Genomic DNA, 14,677 nt, shown 5'->3' with positions numbered 1-14,677 from the left:
TGGGAGGAATAAAGACTATTTCCCTTCTATTATTACTCTCCATGTTGTGGGAAGACTAAAACGCAGCGAAAGGGCCGTGGTAGAAGGTCAGTCACTAGCAGACTGCTTCCCAGAGTGCTGTGCGCTGCACCTGTTTTCTAGTGCCTGCCACCTCCTGAGTGAGCAGCGGGCGGGAGGTTTTAGATTAACAGAGCTTGAAAGGCAGGAGGTGACAAGGTGCCCACTGTGTGTCCCTCCTTTCACAACCTTGGTCCCTTGCCTTACCACACTTGGCCTAAATTATACCAATAATAATGGAGACCTCTTTTTAAGAAAGCTCTTTGCATGTTAGACTTTGAAACTTGGAAGTGCACTCAGTAAATTGCTTGTGAGAAGCAAATCCCCTCATGAATCAGCTTACCCTGGGGGATTATCGCAAGGACAAAGACTGTTTGAAGTGCTGCAGAGTGTAATGGCCATGACCTTAGGTACTGTCGCTCTGGAGTGATGATGTCGCTTTCCTTCCCAGAAAAGAACTTAAAGACATCTGTTTATTTTGTTTTTCTCCTTTTTAAGAGATATTTCATAAATTATATGGCATTTCGAAAATGTCAGTGTTAAAAGACCACTTTTTGTGGCAAAAGAAAAAACCTGATTTCATTTACAAATAGAGGATATAAATTGCACTCTGTTTCAAAAATTATGCAATGTCGGTTTCACCTGGCCAGGATGGTGGAAACCTCTAAGGATCTGTTGGGGAAATAAGGCAAAGCACCTGCCCTCATGCAGGTTCCACTCCTGTGGGAGACAGGTAGTAAACAAGTCTGTAGAAAGATGGGGGGGGGGTGCTGTCGCCTGCAGTGCCGGCACCCCATATGGGCACTGGTTTGAGTCCTGGCTGCTCCTCTTCCAATCCAGCTCCCTGCTAATGTGCCTGAGAAAGCAGCAGAAGATGGCCCAAGTCCTTGGGCCTGTGCACCCATGTGGGAGACCCGGAAGCCAGGCTTCTGGCTTCAGATCAGCCCAGCCCCAGCTGTTGCAGCCATGTGGGGAGTGGACCAGTGGATGGAAGACCTCTTTTTCTCTGCCCTCTCTGCCTCTTTGTAACTCTGCCTTTCAAATAAATAAATAAATCTTTAAAAAAGAGAGAGAAGAAGGAAGGAAGGGGGGGAGGGATGGGGAGATGGAGGGGGAGGAAAGGAAGATAGGTGGTGGATCTAGACCATTCCATAGTGGGGAAGAGCCAGGAAGGACACAAACCTGGCTGTGGGGGAGAGTGACTAGGGCCAGGGGAGTGGGCATTTCCCTGGTATGGGAGGATGCTGATGTTTGCTGAGATGGAGGGGCCGCCTTCCAGTCGAGAGCGTAAAGCAGTGGTGCAGGGGCAGGCAGTTTGGAATTTGCAGTTCGAGTAAGATCCGTCTTCAAGAGCAATGGAAGGTCACATGGTGCTTTTTAAAAACTGCAACCTAGTTATACCCCTGCCGCTGCGGTAAAGCAAATCGGTGTCTCTCTCTTGTCTTTCAGGAGCTTTTCCACCTCCCAAGGGCCAGAAGGAAGCTGTTTCCAGGGAGATGACCCTCAGCAACACGTGGATCTTTCTCATACAGTCTTTTGCGTTTTTGTCAGGCTATATGTGGTACAACATCATTCAGTATTTTTACCACTGCCTATTTTAAGAATTGACTTGGACTTGTCAAGGTCACATAGGAATTCAGACTTTCATAAGTGTGCATTATTTTACACATGCAAATCAGAATACATATATATATATATACACATATATATATATAAAGCAGAGGAAATTCAATGGATGGATTAATATTTATCCCCCTTTGGGATATTTTAAAACTCTACTAAAATGAGGATCGGTAATATAATGACCTGCTAATATATTTTAAGAACTTTTCATGTTTTAAAAAGATACGCTCTACCACGTATTTAAGCAAACATCACATTTGAAGAAAAGGAAATCATAAAATCATCCTAGAAGACTATCTGAGAGAAATACTGTTGCTCCAGACAGACGTGATAACTTAGTTCAAGCTCGCAAAGTTGTATTCATCCCCGGTAGCCAGGAGTCCGTGGTAGGGCAGTGTCCCGGGCATCCCCGTCGCTGCCACTTGTGCTGTGTTGCCGCCGGTGGCACCCTCCACAGGACTGAGTCCATCCACGGCCGCTAACGAGGCGCAGTGTTGCGGGATTCTCTGTGGGCTGAACACCTGCTGGTACTAGACTGTGCTCTTAAACCAGACCTTGTTTACAGGCACTGGTCCTTCCCCCTGCGGGGAGGGGCTCACCCGACTTCTCTTTTTGTATAGAAGGCGTATCACAGATTGATCATTGTATTTTATAAAATGCACTGTTATCGGATGCAGATATAGCAGAAGATGCGGAGTGTGGCCTGGACAGGGGAGTGCGAGTCTCCCGTCCCACTTGGTGTTGGCTGGAGCTGCTCTGCAGGACCTCCTGCCTGCCTCAGCTACCCGGCCTGATGCCACCTGGCCTGATGCTACCCAACCTGATGCCACACGGCCTGATGCCACCTGACCTGACGGAGGGCTTTTTTTTCTTTCCATCTTGACATGTTAGCACCAAATACATTTGGGGACAATGGAAACAAATTAATGTCCAATTTCAATGATCGGTTTAGGAGGAAATAGACTTGTTTCTTAGAAAAATAAGAGCCAAAGCCAGACACTGGCTTATTCATGGTGACAAGTGTGCACACAGCTCCCCCAGAACTGGAGCAGTGTGTGTCCTGTTGCCACATCAAGGAGCTGCCTCTCAGGGTGGGTGCAGCCAGGAGAGAGACCAGCAGGGAAGGCTTCCCTTTGCTTTGGAAGAGGGCAAAGTCACAATTCTTGTTCTAGAAAAACCGTTTTTGTTGTTTGTTTCTGTGTTCCTGTGATGTACCTCCCAGGAGAACCACACTTCTCTACCAGTGCTGGCGCTGCAGCAGGGTGGAGGTGACATTTCCGGGCTCGGGCTCAGAGCCTGCTGAGACCCCAGTGAGCCAGCCGTAGCTTTCTGTGATGGGAGTATCCTAGGTTCCCCGGTTGTCACTAACTACACGGATAACAATTCTGAGAAGTAGGCTATAAATCAAAACTAAAAGCTAATGTTTCCTATTTTTGAATACACCAAAAAAAATGGAAAAGATGTGAATTTTTCCCCAGTTTTGTGGGAAAGGTAAAGCAACACCAAATAAAAGCCCACAGCAGCTTCCTCTTTTGGGGAACTCAGTGCTTCTATAGAGAGCTGATGTGCTAACTGAAATACCTCACTGAATACTGTGCCAGCGCTGGCACAGTGCAGGGGACAGTGTCGTGTGTCTGGCTGGGTATAACGGTGGTTATAAAATGCACGCTGTTCAACATGTAAGCATTTTGTTATGTGTTCTCTGGTGACGGTGAATAAGTGAAACTCATCTCCGTTTAGAGGTGTAGATGATGATAAGAAGCCAGACAGGAGCTTAACGATGCTTCTGTCTAAGGCCTAGCAAACACCGCTGAATTACAAGATGAATTGGAATCGTTTGAGAGATCAGTCAGCCGCCTGGGGAAGAAATTGCCCACCGTGAAGTATAACATGCACATGCCAAGATGCGGGAAGATAGGCTGAGTCCTTGCTGCTAAAGCGAGCCGCAGGGTCGAGTGCCAGTTCTCCTGGCCAAAACCACTGCATTCATGCACGTGCAGTCGCGGCCCGGGGCCACCTTTGCCGTCGCTCTGCTCCAGAGCAGCGGGATACCGTTAGGTGCACTGCACACGTGGAAGGAACCTTCCAGCAGGACGCTTTCCTTCTCCAGCAGGGCGCCCTCCCGCAGTCTCTAGAGTGACGAGTACCGGTGGGTGTGTGAGTTAATCTTTGAGAGAGATTGTGAGTGTAAATAGCTGTGTATTTCATCTGCCCTACCCCTCTTTGATCCTTTATCAACATGTTCTCTCTCTTCTGTTTGCAAAGTATGTTTGAGCACATTGCTGGCGCTTTCTGTATCGGTACCTGGAGTTCACCTGCTTCCACTAGGGAGTGTGAAGAGAGAATCGGTGTTCTGAAATAGCCTGGGGAGCCACCACACTGCCACTGTGCAGAACTGGGCAGTTACTCCTATCTGTGCTTTCTCTGTGAAGTGAGACGACAGGAGGTGTAAGTGATGCATGTGTTGTCAAGGAGAAAGAAGGTAAAACTGGGCCCGTTTTCTACCGGTATCTTGGAGACTTGTAGCACCTCCTGGTCTTGGTTGTGCTGCCTGGATTCCCACAGAACACAGGGTTGAAGAATCCATTGCTGGAACCCTGGCGTCAGTCAGTCGCAGAGATGGAGCCTGTGGTTGGCCATGGGCAGGTCCAGCGACTTCAGAAGTCACCAGGCTAGCAGTTCACTCTGAACTTCAGGAATAATTATTGCTGTTGAAATATACATATATTGTAGAACAACCTACAAGCAATGAAAGGTAAATTAAAATAAGAGTGGAAATGATGTTTTGGGTGGGCAAATTAGTAGCGAATCTAAATAGTAGATTTTTAAAAATATAGTTGTAAGTTTGGATCTGTAATATTATTAAATCTTTAATTTTCCATGGTAAAGGAATGAGGGATTACTGGATAATTAATGAATAGATAATGAATCCAGTAATAAGCCAAGCTGAACCAAAACTCTTCATTTTATTAGGAGTTTGAATTTTTATTTTCATCAAACTTTCTTTACTAATTAAAAATACACTGAGTTGTTTATTAATTCCTTCTGCCTATGGATCTGTGGCTGTTAACAAGCAGGGAAATGACGCGCATGTCGGATAGGCCACTGTCAGAAGAGGAGGCAAGCACCCGAGAACCCTGTAGGCTAGCAAAGCCATCCCTGCACTGGCCCAGAGCTGGTGGAGTAAAAGCTGCTTTCCAGCCTCTGTTGAGTGGAGCCCTTGATCGCCGAGCACCCTGGGGTGTTGCGCTTGTCCCGCGGCCAGTGTTGTGGAGAAAGCTTCCTCCTCTGCTCCCCGTCGCTCACTTCTTGTGGATTCGTCTGAGTAATGTTTTCTGACAATCACCTCCCAAAAGACTCTCCTGAACTGGTTGGACCTGCTTATAAACATAGAAAGTAGTCTTTAATCATGGGTAGTCTTCTTGGATTCTTTTTATATTTAAAAAGAAAATGTTTTGTTTGCACTACTGAATAGGAAGCGTTCATTGTTTTCTTCCGTTCTTTTTCTGAAGTCATTACACAAGACTTCTCTCCAGGGTTACCATTGCCAGTGTGCTCAGCTCTGGTCCACAAGGATGGATAAAAATGGTTTGTTCTCACTCTCTTGTTTTGTGTTGTTTTGTTTTGTTTTGTTTTTGCCCTGCAGTGCTGTGAGCCTTACATCTGTTAACAGAGAAGGCAAAGCCAGGAGCAGCACAGGCAGCAGGAGTACTGGCTCAGTTCAGCAGGGGTGGAGACAAATATGTTTGGGACCAAAATCACCTAAGTTGGAAGGTTCTGGATCACAGAGGGGCCGGTGTACTCTGGAGCAGTCATTGGCTGGTGCTTTCTTGTAATCCTTTCGCACCAATCCCCAGCAGTTAGGAACTGGACCCTGGGCCCAAGCTGAGGGTGCTGACCTGTTGGGGGAGGGTGACTGTAGCCATATGGAAGACAAAATGGGGGCTTTTCTGCACAATTTCCATCTGAGGATTTTTACATTTAATATTTTTTTAAAACAGTTTAAAGAGCAAACATTTTTTAAGTGTATCCTAGTTGCAAAGTACGCCCACATTTTGAATGGCTTTATTTTTCTTGTGTAAAACTGTTGAACACATGACTGTGATGCACAAATCCTTTCCATGTGAGGAGTCTATGCATTTTACAGCAGCTTAGGTTATGACCGGGTAATGAGACAGTTATCCATTCAGCTGCCATTATTTTTATTAAGTGCTTTCATTTTCTTTACAGTTATTACAAAGTTGTATTTATTTGATACAGATGGATTTTCGTTTCCTGATGCTGTAATGTTTACTTCTTCAGCTTGTTGACTTTTCTTTCTCTGAGGATCTGCATGTTGTAATGTGTGGTAAGGATGAATGTAAAGGCTGTGGCAACTGTAACTGATTTTTGTAAAGGGCTGGTCACATGTGGATCTGGTTTATGAATGCATCGGGGTGATCTTAGTAACCGGATCACCTTTTCAGATATTTAGTTGTGAACACCAAAAGAAACATTTTCTCAATAAAAATTAATAGCTGGTTCTATTTTTTTTTAAAACCTAGAGAAATAAAGTTGATTTTTTTCAAATGAAGTGCTTTTAATTCTGAGTAGTGGCAGTGGGGGTTTGCCTGCTACCTGAGCTGTTTGGGTGTTGGCGCCTGCAGGAGTGCCTCAGAGCTGGGGCAGTGAATGCTGCGGGCAAACTGAAGAATCCAGTGGGAAAGCTCCAGTTCTCCCGCCCAGGGCGTGCGGGGAGCGGCTCACAGCCCATTCTCCTGCGGAAAAAACTATGTACACAGGTACCTGTGAGTTACATAGCAAGGATGTATGACACAATTAAATAATGACACTATAAATACTGTAGTATAAGTTCCATGAAGCCAATTGATTGTCAGCTTTTTGCTGACCCCTTATAGCCAGCCTGTGATTACATTTCAACCATGATTTGAAAAATGGTGTTCTCTCCTAATCCACTTACTCATTTCTCCATCAGTTTATTGTCATTCAGACTGATGTATGGTCTGTTGTTAAACTGCTTCTTACCCTTGCATGAATTATATTCATTAAAACTGCCTTTAGCTTCAGCACTAATTGTAAGTGTATGTAACCCAGTTTTAATGATGGGTGTTTAACAACTGCTGGCAAAATTCTAAAAGTTAACAGTTGGCTCTTGGAAACCAGTGTCTCCAGCACACGTCCACCTCAGCCTGCTTTGTTTTGTTTAAACTGTGAGTGTTGAGTGAACTCCTCATTGTTGGTTACTCACTGGCCTCAGGTCATTCTTCTCTCTGACCCTGGTGTGGGCACCAGCTGTGGGAACATCAGCATGACAGAGTGAGAGCTTTTGACTTTGAAGAACTTAACAAAGATAAACTTCTAAAATATATGGAAAGTTCGTATGTTCTTAAAGTTGGTTTTCTGCTTTATGTTTCTCAAAGCTAAGTAAACTCAGTGTAGACATTTCTAAGATTGTATGCATCAAAAGCATCAGTGGTTTAGGTATTTGTAGAATATGTTTTGTCCCAGTGAAAAAATTGAAATGTATTAAAACTTCTTGAATGGTCTTACAAAAAGTTAGTAGTTAAGTTCCCCTTCTACCTCTGCTTTTCTCTCTAGACTTAGACTGCTTTTTTTTTTTTTTTTTTTTTTTTTGGCCCTACTTTCTGAGAAGACAAAGGGCAGACTGCTGGGGCAGAGGCCCTAAATTCAAGCCAGTTGTGAGCACTTAGAGACCTGCTGACCGGCCCTCATCCCCTTGAGTTGGTGGAGGAAAGCCATTGGTTTTAATTCCAACTTAATATGAAAGTGTTTGTTTACAAAATGTGTCTTCCTGCTGAAAATATGTATTTTTAAAGGAAAAAAAATCCTCTTTTGGCTCTTAAGAAAAAGTCAGCTGTATGAGCAGGTATAACTGCATCAAAACATGCCAATATGATAGCAATCAATAAATGTGTATCTCTCAGGATTTGGGTAGCCGTGTTCTTAACTCTTGGAGGGTTGCGAGATGTGAAGTCCCAGCAGTACAGAGTGCAGAGAACCGGACACAGAATGTGGGAAGAGGATCGGCTGACCCCAGAAGCGAGACCTGGTCCTTTCCTGCTCAGGGCAGTCCTGGCTCGATGCTCAGTTCACGAAAGAAGAAACTGGAGCGTGTCTCCTGCCAGCGAGTCTGCCGCCTCCTGCAGAGCTCAGCCTGAGCTTTCCCTTGGAAAGGTGTCGCCTCCCCCTTGGCACGCATTCTGCCTCAGTGGTTAAGTTCTCACTCCTTACCTGAAGCAAGAGAGAGCTCTCAGCCACTCTGTGCCTGTAGCAGTATCCTGGTGCCACTGAGCAAACAGAGCTGCGAGCCCTCCCCTAAATGCCAGTTGTTGAGTCTTCATCCCTTTGTTTCATTTCTGATGCAAGAACTCCCTTGAAAGGGGCTGTGTTCAGTTGTGTCACCAGTCGGCACTGTGCCAGGACCAGCTGATGGGGGAGGGGGGGAAACAGTTACCTGGAAGCAGAGAAAGCAGCACTTCCTGGTTCGGAGTGCTAGGAAGAGGAAGCAGGAGTGTCAGGAGACAGGGAAGGCCGGAGGCTGCTGTCCACAAACAGGTGCACACAGCCCTGATGCTCACACACTCTCCGGGGGGAGTCCACTGCCGCGTGAGCTTTGGTCTAAGAGTGACCTCCCTGAAGACTCTGGAGAGGCCCCCACCTCCCATTTCCAGGAACGCCCCGCTTTACAGAAGAAAGGCCTACCTCTCAGCCGTCAGGCATCTCCCTCCAGGACACCCAACAAAGGGACGCTTCCAGATATTGAGGATACAAACGCTTCTTTTAGTCAAGGCATCTGTAGCCCACAATAGGTCTCTGTGTCTTTCCCTGACTTACATTCTAGTAAGGACAAAGGATGGCATTGGAGCGGCCGCCTGGGCCCGTTATTCTGATTTATTTAATGTGGGACAATGAGCCGTGGCTGTGTGTGGTTCCCAAAGGCATGAGCAGAGGCTTAGAGCACAGCCCCCGGCCTGGGGGAGTGTCTCCTGCTGCTGCCTTCATTTGGGAAAGCAGCTCCCAGGTCCAGTCCAGATTGCGTGTCGGATGGCCTACAGCAGGCTGTGAATGCCAGCCCCTGGGGAGCCATCTTTGAAGATGAGCTACCCCAGTAGGAAAGTCCTCAGGTATAGAAAACACTAGGTAAGTCTGGAGACTTCTCGCACTGTGACAAGGCTGCCCGTGATTTCCATTCACTGGGGATGCTCTGAGTTTCCAGACCATGGAAGAGGCCTAGATCTATTGTACCATCCCTCAGTTCCTGTACGCCATGTTGATCCAGTGGACCCCTGGCTGAAAGAAGCTTTGTTGGGAGTAATCATTGTATTATTTTTGACATTGCCGCCTAAGTCATTGCCTTTTAGGATTTCAGAAATAGCAGAATTTTGGAAATTACCTTGTTTTGGGATGGCAGCTTCCATTCTGGTATAGTCCTGGTCCATTGCTGGCGGCATTGAAATGGCTGCTTATGAGAACTAAAGGACTGGAACCAGCTCTGTTGACTTCCATTCAGACATTTTCTCCAAAAACAAGAGATTGGCTCTGTTCAGGTTTCTGAACAGGTGTTTGGTAAACAAGAGTTAAATGCAAAGGATTAAGTCCAACTGTTAAAGGGACAGTGTATCTAAAAGCTTCTTTCTATATTTTCGTTTTCCCCAATTTTAAAGTGAATACAGTAATTTCCAAACCTAAATGGTAATTTTTTTTTTGACAGGCAGAGTGGACAGTGAGAGAGAGAGACAGAGAGAAAGGTCTTCCTTTTGCTGTTGGTTCACCCTCCAATGGCCGCCGCGGCCGGCGCACCGCGCTGATCCAATGGCAGGAGCCAGGTACTTCTCCTGGTCTCCCATGGGGTGCAGGGCCCAAGCACTTGGGCCATCCTCCACTGAACTCCCTGGCCACAGCAGAGAGCTGGCCTGGAAGAGGGGCAACCGGGACAGAATCCGGCGCCCCAACTGGGACTAGAACCCGGTGTGCCGGCGCCGCAAGGCAGAGGATTAGCCTAGTGAGCCGCGGCGCCAGCCTAAATGTTATTTTTTTAACTAATGTTCCCCTTCAGCTGTTGTAGGGAAATACTTTTTACTCACAAAAAAATGTCTGAAATCCATGATTTATGTCTTTAGACATACAAGTAAAATACATGTTATTGTTTTTACCCTATGTAGCAGAAGCTGAAGAGAATGCCTCTCTTAACATTGAAGGGGGTAACAATTTCAGTCTCATAGTCATTCTCATTTGAAACTGGCAGTGATAATTCTAGGTTGACTGTCTCTGGCACCATAGTCCTCCTCCATCATGGCACCAAGGGCAAAGTCTTGTCCAAGTGGGAACCCACAGAAGGGCAGCAGGAACCAGGACTTGGCCCATGAACTTCAATCCCATCTCTATCGCTTCTCGGCTTTTTGGCTAAGATCAAGTGCAACCCCATCTCTGTCCTTACCCTCTCAACTCACTCCCCTCGTATGTTGAATGGGAAACTTCCAGAGAGTTCTTTTCAATGTTAAATGAGATCATGTACACAAAACAGGACACTGGAACAGTATTATCCATTAGGTAAGGACTTCTATCCCACCCCTGTTGAGTTCACAGAGGATATGAATTATTCCCCTGCTCAGCTGTGCCTAAACTCCAAATGGCCAGTTCTGTGCGGAGACATTGTGCCGTGCTCCCTGAGGTCCTGAGTGCTCACCAGCCCATTTTCCACAGCCCTGGGTCCTTTGGGTCCCTAAGGCAGGCAGCCACCATCAGCGTGGCCAGCTCCTAGCCCCGCATCATCACCCTGTGTCATGTAGCTCAGGCCCTCCAGGGGTGGGAGAGCCGGTTAGGAAGGTGAGACGAGGGCATTCGGAGGAAACAGGATCTGCTGGACAAAAACATTACATCGTCTTCACAGTGGCCTATTTTTGCTTCTGAGACATGATGTCACTTGTGGTGAAGCCCTTGAACTGATGATCAAAAGGTAGGGAAATAGAATTTCCAGTATTTGGAAGCTCCTCACCAACCATGGTTCTCCGTGTATAATTCACGCCATCCTAAATATAAAACAGCCTTGGACGCATCCTGCAGCTTCAAGAAGGTCAAAGTAATTTTAAACTTTTTCCTCTCCAGTTGCAAATGACTCGGAAGTTTGTATCTGGAGATGTGACATGTTCTCTTCCAATGGCTAAGCACCACATGCTCAAGTCTTAGGAATCCAGATACAAAAATGCTTTGGGCAGGTTAGAATCCAACGCTGCCCATGGTCATTGAGGTGCCGGCAGTGACGTCATAGGCTACAGTGAAACTTGCCCAGCTAGGGCAGCAGGCGTGCATTGCAAGCCCAGCTCTGCTGAGGTGGGGCTGAAGAGGTGATAAGCAGCTGATGTGTCAAAGCCTCACCTGCCCGAAGAGCCTTTGGTTCCCTAATCTCATAGCTAACAAGCGGCCCGGCCCACTGGGCACAGAGCTGCACTGTAGCAACCGACGGTGGGCATTCCAGAAGAGCATGCAGGGCCAAGACGAAATTATGGAACAGGTTTCTCAAAACAGACTTTTTTAAGATTTGTCTATTTGAAAGGCAGAGGAAGACACAGATCTTCCATCCTGGGGCTGGGCCAGGCTTAAGCCAAGAGCCAGGAACTCCATCTGGGTCTCCTGCATGGGTGCAGGGGCCCGAGCACCTGGGCCATCTGCTGCTGCTTTCCCAGGTGCATTAGCAGGGAGCTGGATGGGAAGTGGAACAGCCGGGACTCATAAGGGATCCTGGCATCGCAGGCTGCGGCTTAACCAGCTGCACCATATTGCTGCCACCTGGAACAGATCTGGACGAAGCTTGGGATGAATGAGCCCTCCCAGATACACAGATGCCTGCTTAGGTATCACAGGATTTGGAGAAGTCCTGGGCTGGCGTTTGAAAGCCGGCCTTTGTGTGAAGGATTGCCAGGAATGGCCCGGCAGTGAATGCGTGAACACGTGAATGCCTGTGGCACTAACAAGGAGGTTTCTCCTTGGAGGTGGGGCAGTGAATAGCTGACTACTGGAAGCGCAGCATCATCTGTCCCGTGAGAGGAGGACTGACAACCGCAGTGAGGATGAGAGCTCTGGGCGCGGGGAGGAGGCTGCCAGCACAGTAGAGGCATTGGTCGGGCTGCGCCTTGGCTGATTGGGCCTTGGACGGCAGAGGGGCCCTGTCTAACTGTAGGAGGAGAGTCTCACCGACAGGGTTCTCATTTGACAGGTGCTTCTTGCTGCCAAAGGGTGGGGGAGAAGTGGCCGTGGTGGGCACGGGACGCAGGTGCAAAGAATCTGGCCAGAAGGAAGTGGACGTGAAGGCCTTGAGCCCCTGAGGGTCCCTCTGAGTGGGGAAGCGGAGAAGCACACGCCCATCTCCTCCGGGGGCTGCTGCTGTGCGCTCACCCCCAGGTCCCTCACGAGCGGTGTGCACCTCTGCCTGAGCACACCGGTAGAGCCCACATGGACAGGCTTATTCCTCCTGGGCGGCCTGCCACATGGGCTGCAGCCTCTGCCTTCGACCCTGCACCCCACCCTGAAGACAGCAATGGGCCGGCAGCTCACTAGGCTAATCCTCAGCCTTGCGGCGCCAGCACACCGGGTTCTAGTCCCAGTCGGGGCGCCGGATTCTGTCCCCGTTGCTCCTCTTCCAGGCCAGCTCTCTGCTGTGGCCAGGGAGTGCAGTGGAGGATGGCCCAAGTACTTGGGCCCTGCACCCGCATGGGAGACCAGGAGAAACACCTGGCTCCTGCCTTCGGATTGGCACGGTGTGCTGGCCACAGCGCGGCGGCCATTGGAGGGTGAACCAACGGCAAAGGAAGACCTTTCTCTCTGTCTCTCTCTCTCACTGTCCACTCTGCCTGTCAAAAAAAAAAAAAAAAAAAAAAGACAGCAAGCCAAGGGCAGCCCTTCCTGCCCCCGCTGCTAGCTGCAGGCAGCTGCTCTCCAAACTGCAGCGTTGGCGAAGAGGTTCCCCCCTCCCTGCCTCCTTCCCTGCCTGCATCCATTCCTCTGTCCGCCTTCCCTCCTTCCTCTTTGTCTCTGTCTCTCTTTTCTGTCTTTGAGAGGCAGAGAGACAACATATCTTCCATCTGCTGGTTCATTCCCCAAATGCCCACAACAGCTGCGGCTGGACCAGGAGCGTGGACGCCATCCTGATCTCCCGTGTGTGTGGCAGGGACCCATATCTGGGAGCCACCACCTACAGCCTCCAGGGTGCACATTAGCAGGAAGCTGGAATCCGAAGCAGAGGTAGAACTTGAACCCAGGCACTCGGATACGGGCTGCTGACTTCCCGAGCAGCGTCTTAGCCACTGCCCTGGGATGTTCTTGATGAACATAGTACCTTCTATGTGAGGGCACAGTAAAAGCCACCTGGTTTAGAAGCTTCTGCATCTTTCCTTGTCCGGCACTTTTCAAAGTGTGTGCTCTACCCTTTTGAGTGGTTCACGTTGGAGACTCCAGCTGCTTGAGGTGGTTGCTATGATTTTGTTTCATTTTTAAATTGCTGCGTTTCTTTCTTTCTTTTTATTTTTTGCCAGGCAGAGTTAGACAGTGAGAGAGAGATGGAGAGAAAGGTCTTCCTTCCATTGGTTCACTCCCCTAATGGCCACCACGGCCGGCGCTGTGCTGATCCGAAGGCAGGAGCCAGGTGCTTCCTCCTGGTCTCCCATGCGGGTGCAGGGACCCAAGCACTTGGGCCATCCTCCACTGCCCTCCCGGGCCATAGCAGAGAGCTGGACTGGAAGAGGAGCAACCAGGACTAGAACTGGCGCCCCAACCGGGACTAGAACCCAGGGGTGCCGGCGCCACAGGTGGAGGATTAGCCAAGTGAGCCACAGCGCCGGCCCGTGTTTATTTCTTTGCACAGTAGAGGAGGGTGGTCCTGGGAAGGCGCTCCCTTCTTTTAACTGAGATCTAACACGTAATACACTTAGAACACTCCAACTAAATATAGCGAGGCTGCGGAGCGCATGGTGACTTATGCGCAGTAGAGCACATCTGAAAAAGACGTCCCATTTACAAAGAATTGGGAGTTCTTTCTCTCCTTTGGACGGGCTGAAGGACTTCCGGGGGGAGGTGAGATTTCCACGGCTGATAGAGCACCGGGAAGAGGCTCAGTGGGAGGAGCAGGTGCTGTGAGTCTGGACTTAACCCAATTTCCTCAGTTTCCCCCCTGCTGCCCAGGGCGCCCTCCCCGTGATGGGGTCTGGGAGGCTCCTGATGCTGCCGGGAGTAAGGGTGCTTACGATGCGGTCCGCAGAGAAACGGGCCCTTTCTGTGGCTGGAAGGATTCACAAGGAGGCTGGGCGAGCCTGTGCCGGGGCTGCGGGGTGGGAGAACCCAATTCAGCGGCGGTCGGGGGGACAGGTGTGGACAGCTGGCCCCTGACGTCTAGGCTCCCACAGCCCCTCCGAGCTCTCGTCACGGGGCCCCTGGTAAAAGCTCTCACAGTGCTGGCTCAGAGTGGGGAAGAAGTCATGAGCTCAGCCTGGCCAGAGGACAGGGTTCTGTCGCGTTCGGTTCCTCCCGGCCTTCGCAGAGGCCTCACCTGCCCGGCATCCAGCCACAGGCAGGACCTGCTGGAAAGCAGGAGCCCCGGGGACAGCAGAGCTGCTCAGAGGCTCCTGGTGTCAGGATCCCCAAGGAGGAAATGCCAGGCCCCTGGGGGGCCTCCGTGTCCCCTCCCTGACCCTCCTCCGGGGCACTGCGCTAGGCGCTGACCGGCAGAGAGGAAGACATAAGCAGAGCAAACTGTAGGGAGTGGGAGTGCAACTGGCCCTCAGAAGTCTGGGAGGCGGGACAGCCACCAGCCCCTCCCATCCCCACCACAAGTAACTCCCCCAAATGGCTGGGCTGCCCCTGCCACAGGTGGGAGAGGCCACCCTGGAACCAGAGACGCCCCCAGGCCAAAAGCAGAGACTCAAAGTGTGTACTTGACCGGGGGTCTGCCCTGGAGCTGCCCACCTCGATGGCAGCTGAAAACAGG

General features: G+C 49.4%; 1 protein-coding gene across 6 annotated transcripts in view; it reads left to right on the top strand.

Moving 5' to 3' along the window:
• Window positions 1-6,249, top strand: part of LPGAT1 (lysophosphatidylglycerol acyltransferase 1) — a 92,976-nt gene extending 86,727 nt beyond the window's left edge. For all 6 annotated transcript variants that reach the window (XM_070055253.2, XM_051820552.3, XM_051820547.3 and 3 more), the window contains one exon: window positions 1,507-6,249. In XM_070055253.2, coding sequence (XP_069911354.2) covers window positions 1,507-1,658 — 152 coding nt within the window. In that variant the 3' untranslated portion in view covers window positions 1,659-6,249. The remainder of the gene's footprint in view (window positions 1-1,506) is intronic.
• The last annotated feature ends 8,428 nt before the right edge of the window (window positions 6,250-14,677 follow it).

The sequence above is a fragment of the Oryctolagus cuniculus genome, chromosome 13, assembly GCF_051225735.1.
Source record: "Oryctolagus cuniculus isolate XC-2025 breed Fujian yellow rabbit chromosome 13, ASM5122573v1, whole genome shotgun sequence".
NCBI lineage: Eukaryota > Metazoa > Chordata > Mammalia > Lagomorpha > Leporidae > Oryctolagus > Oryctolagus cuniculus.
Note: the sequence above shows the minus strand (reverse complement) of the source record. Positions and strands in the feature narration are given on the sequence as shown.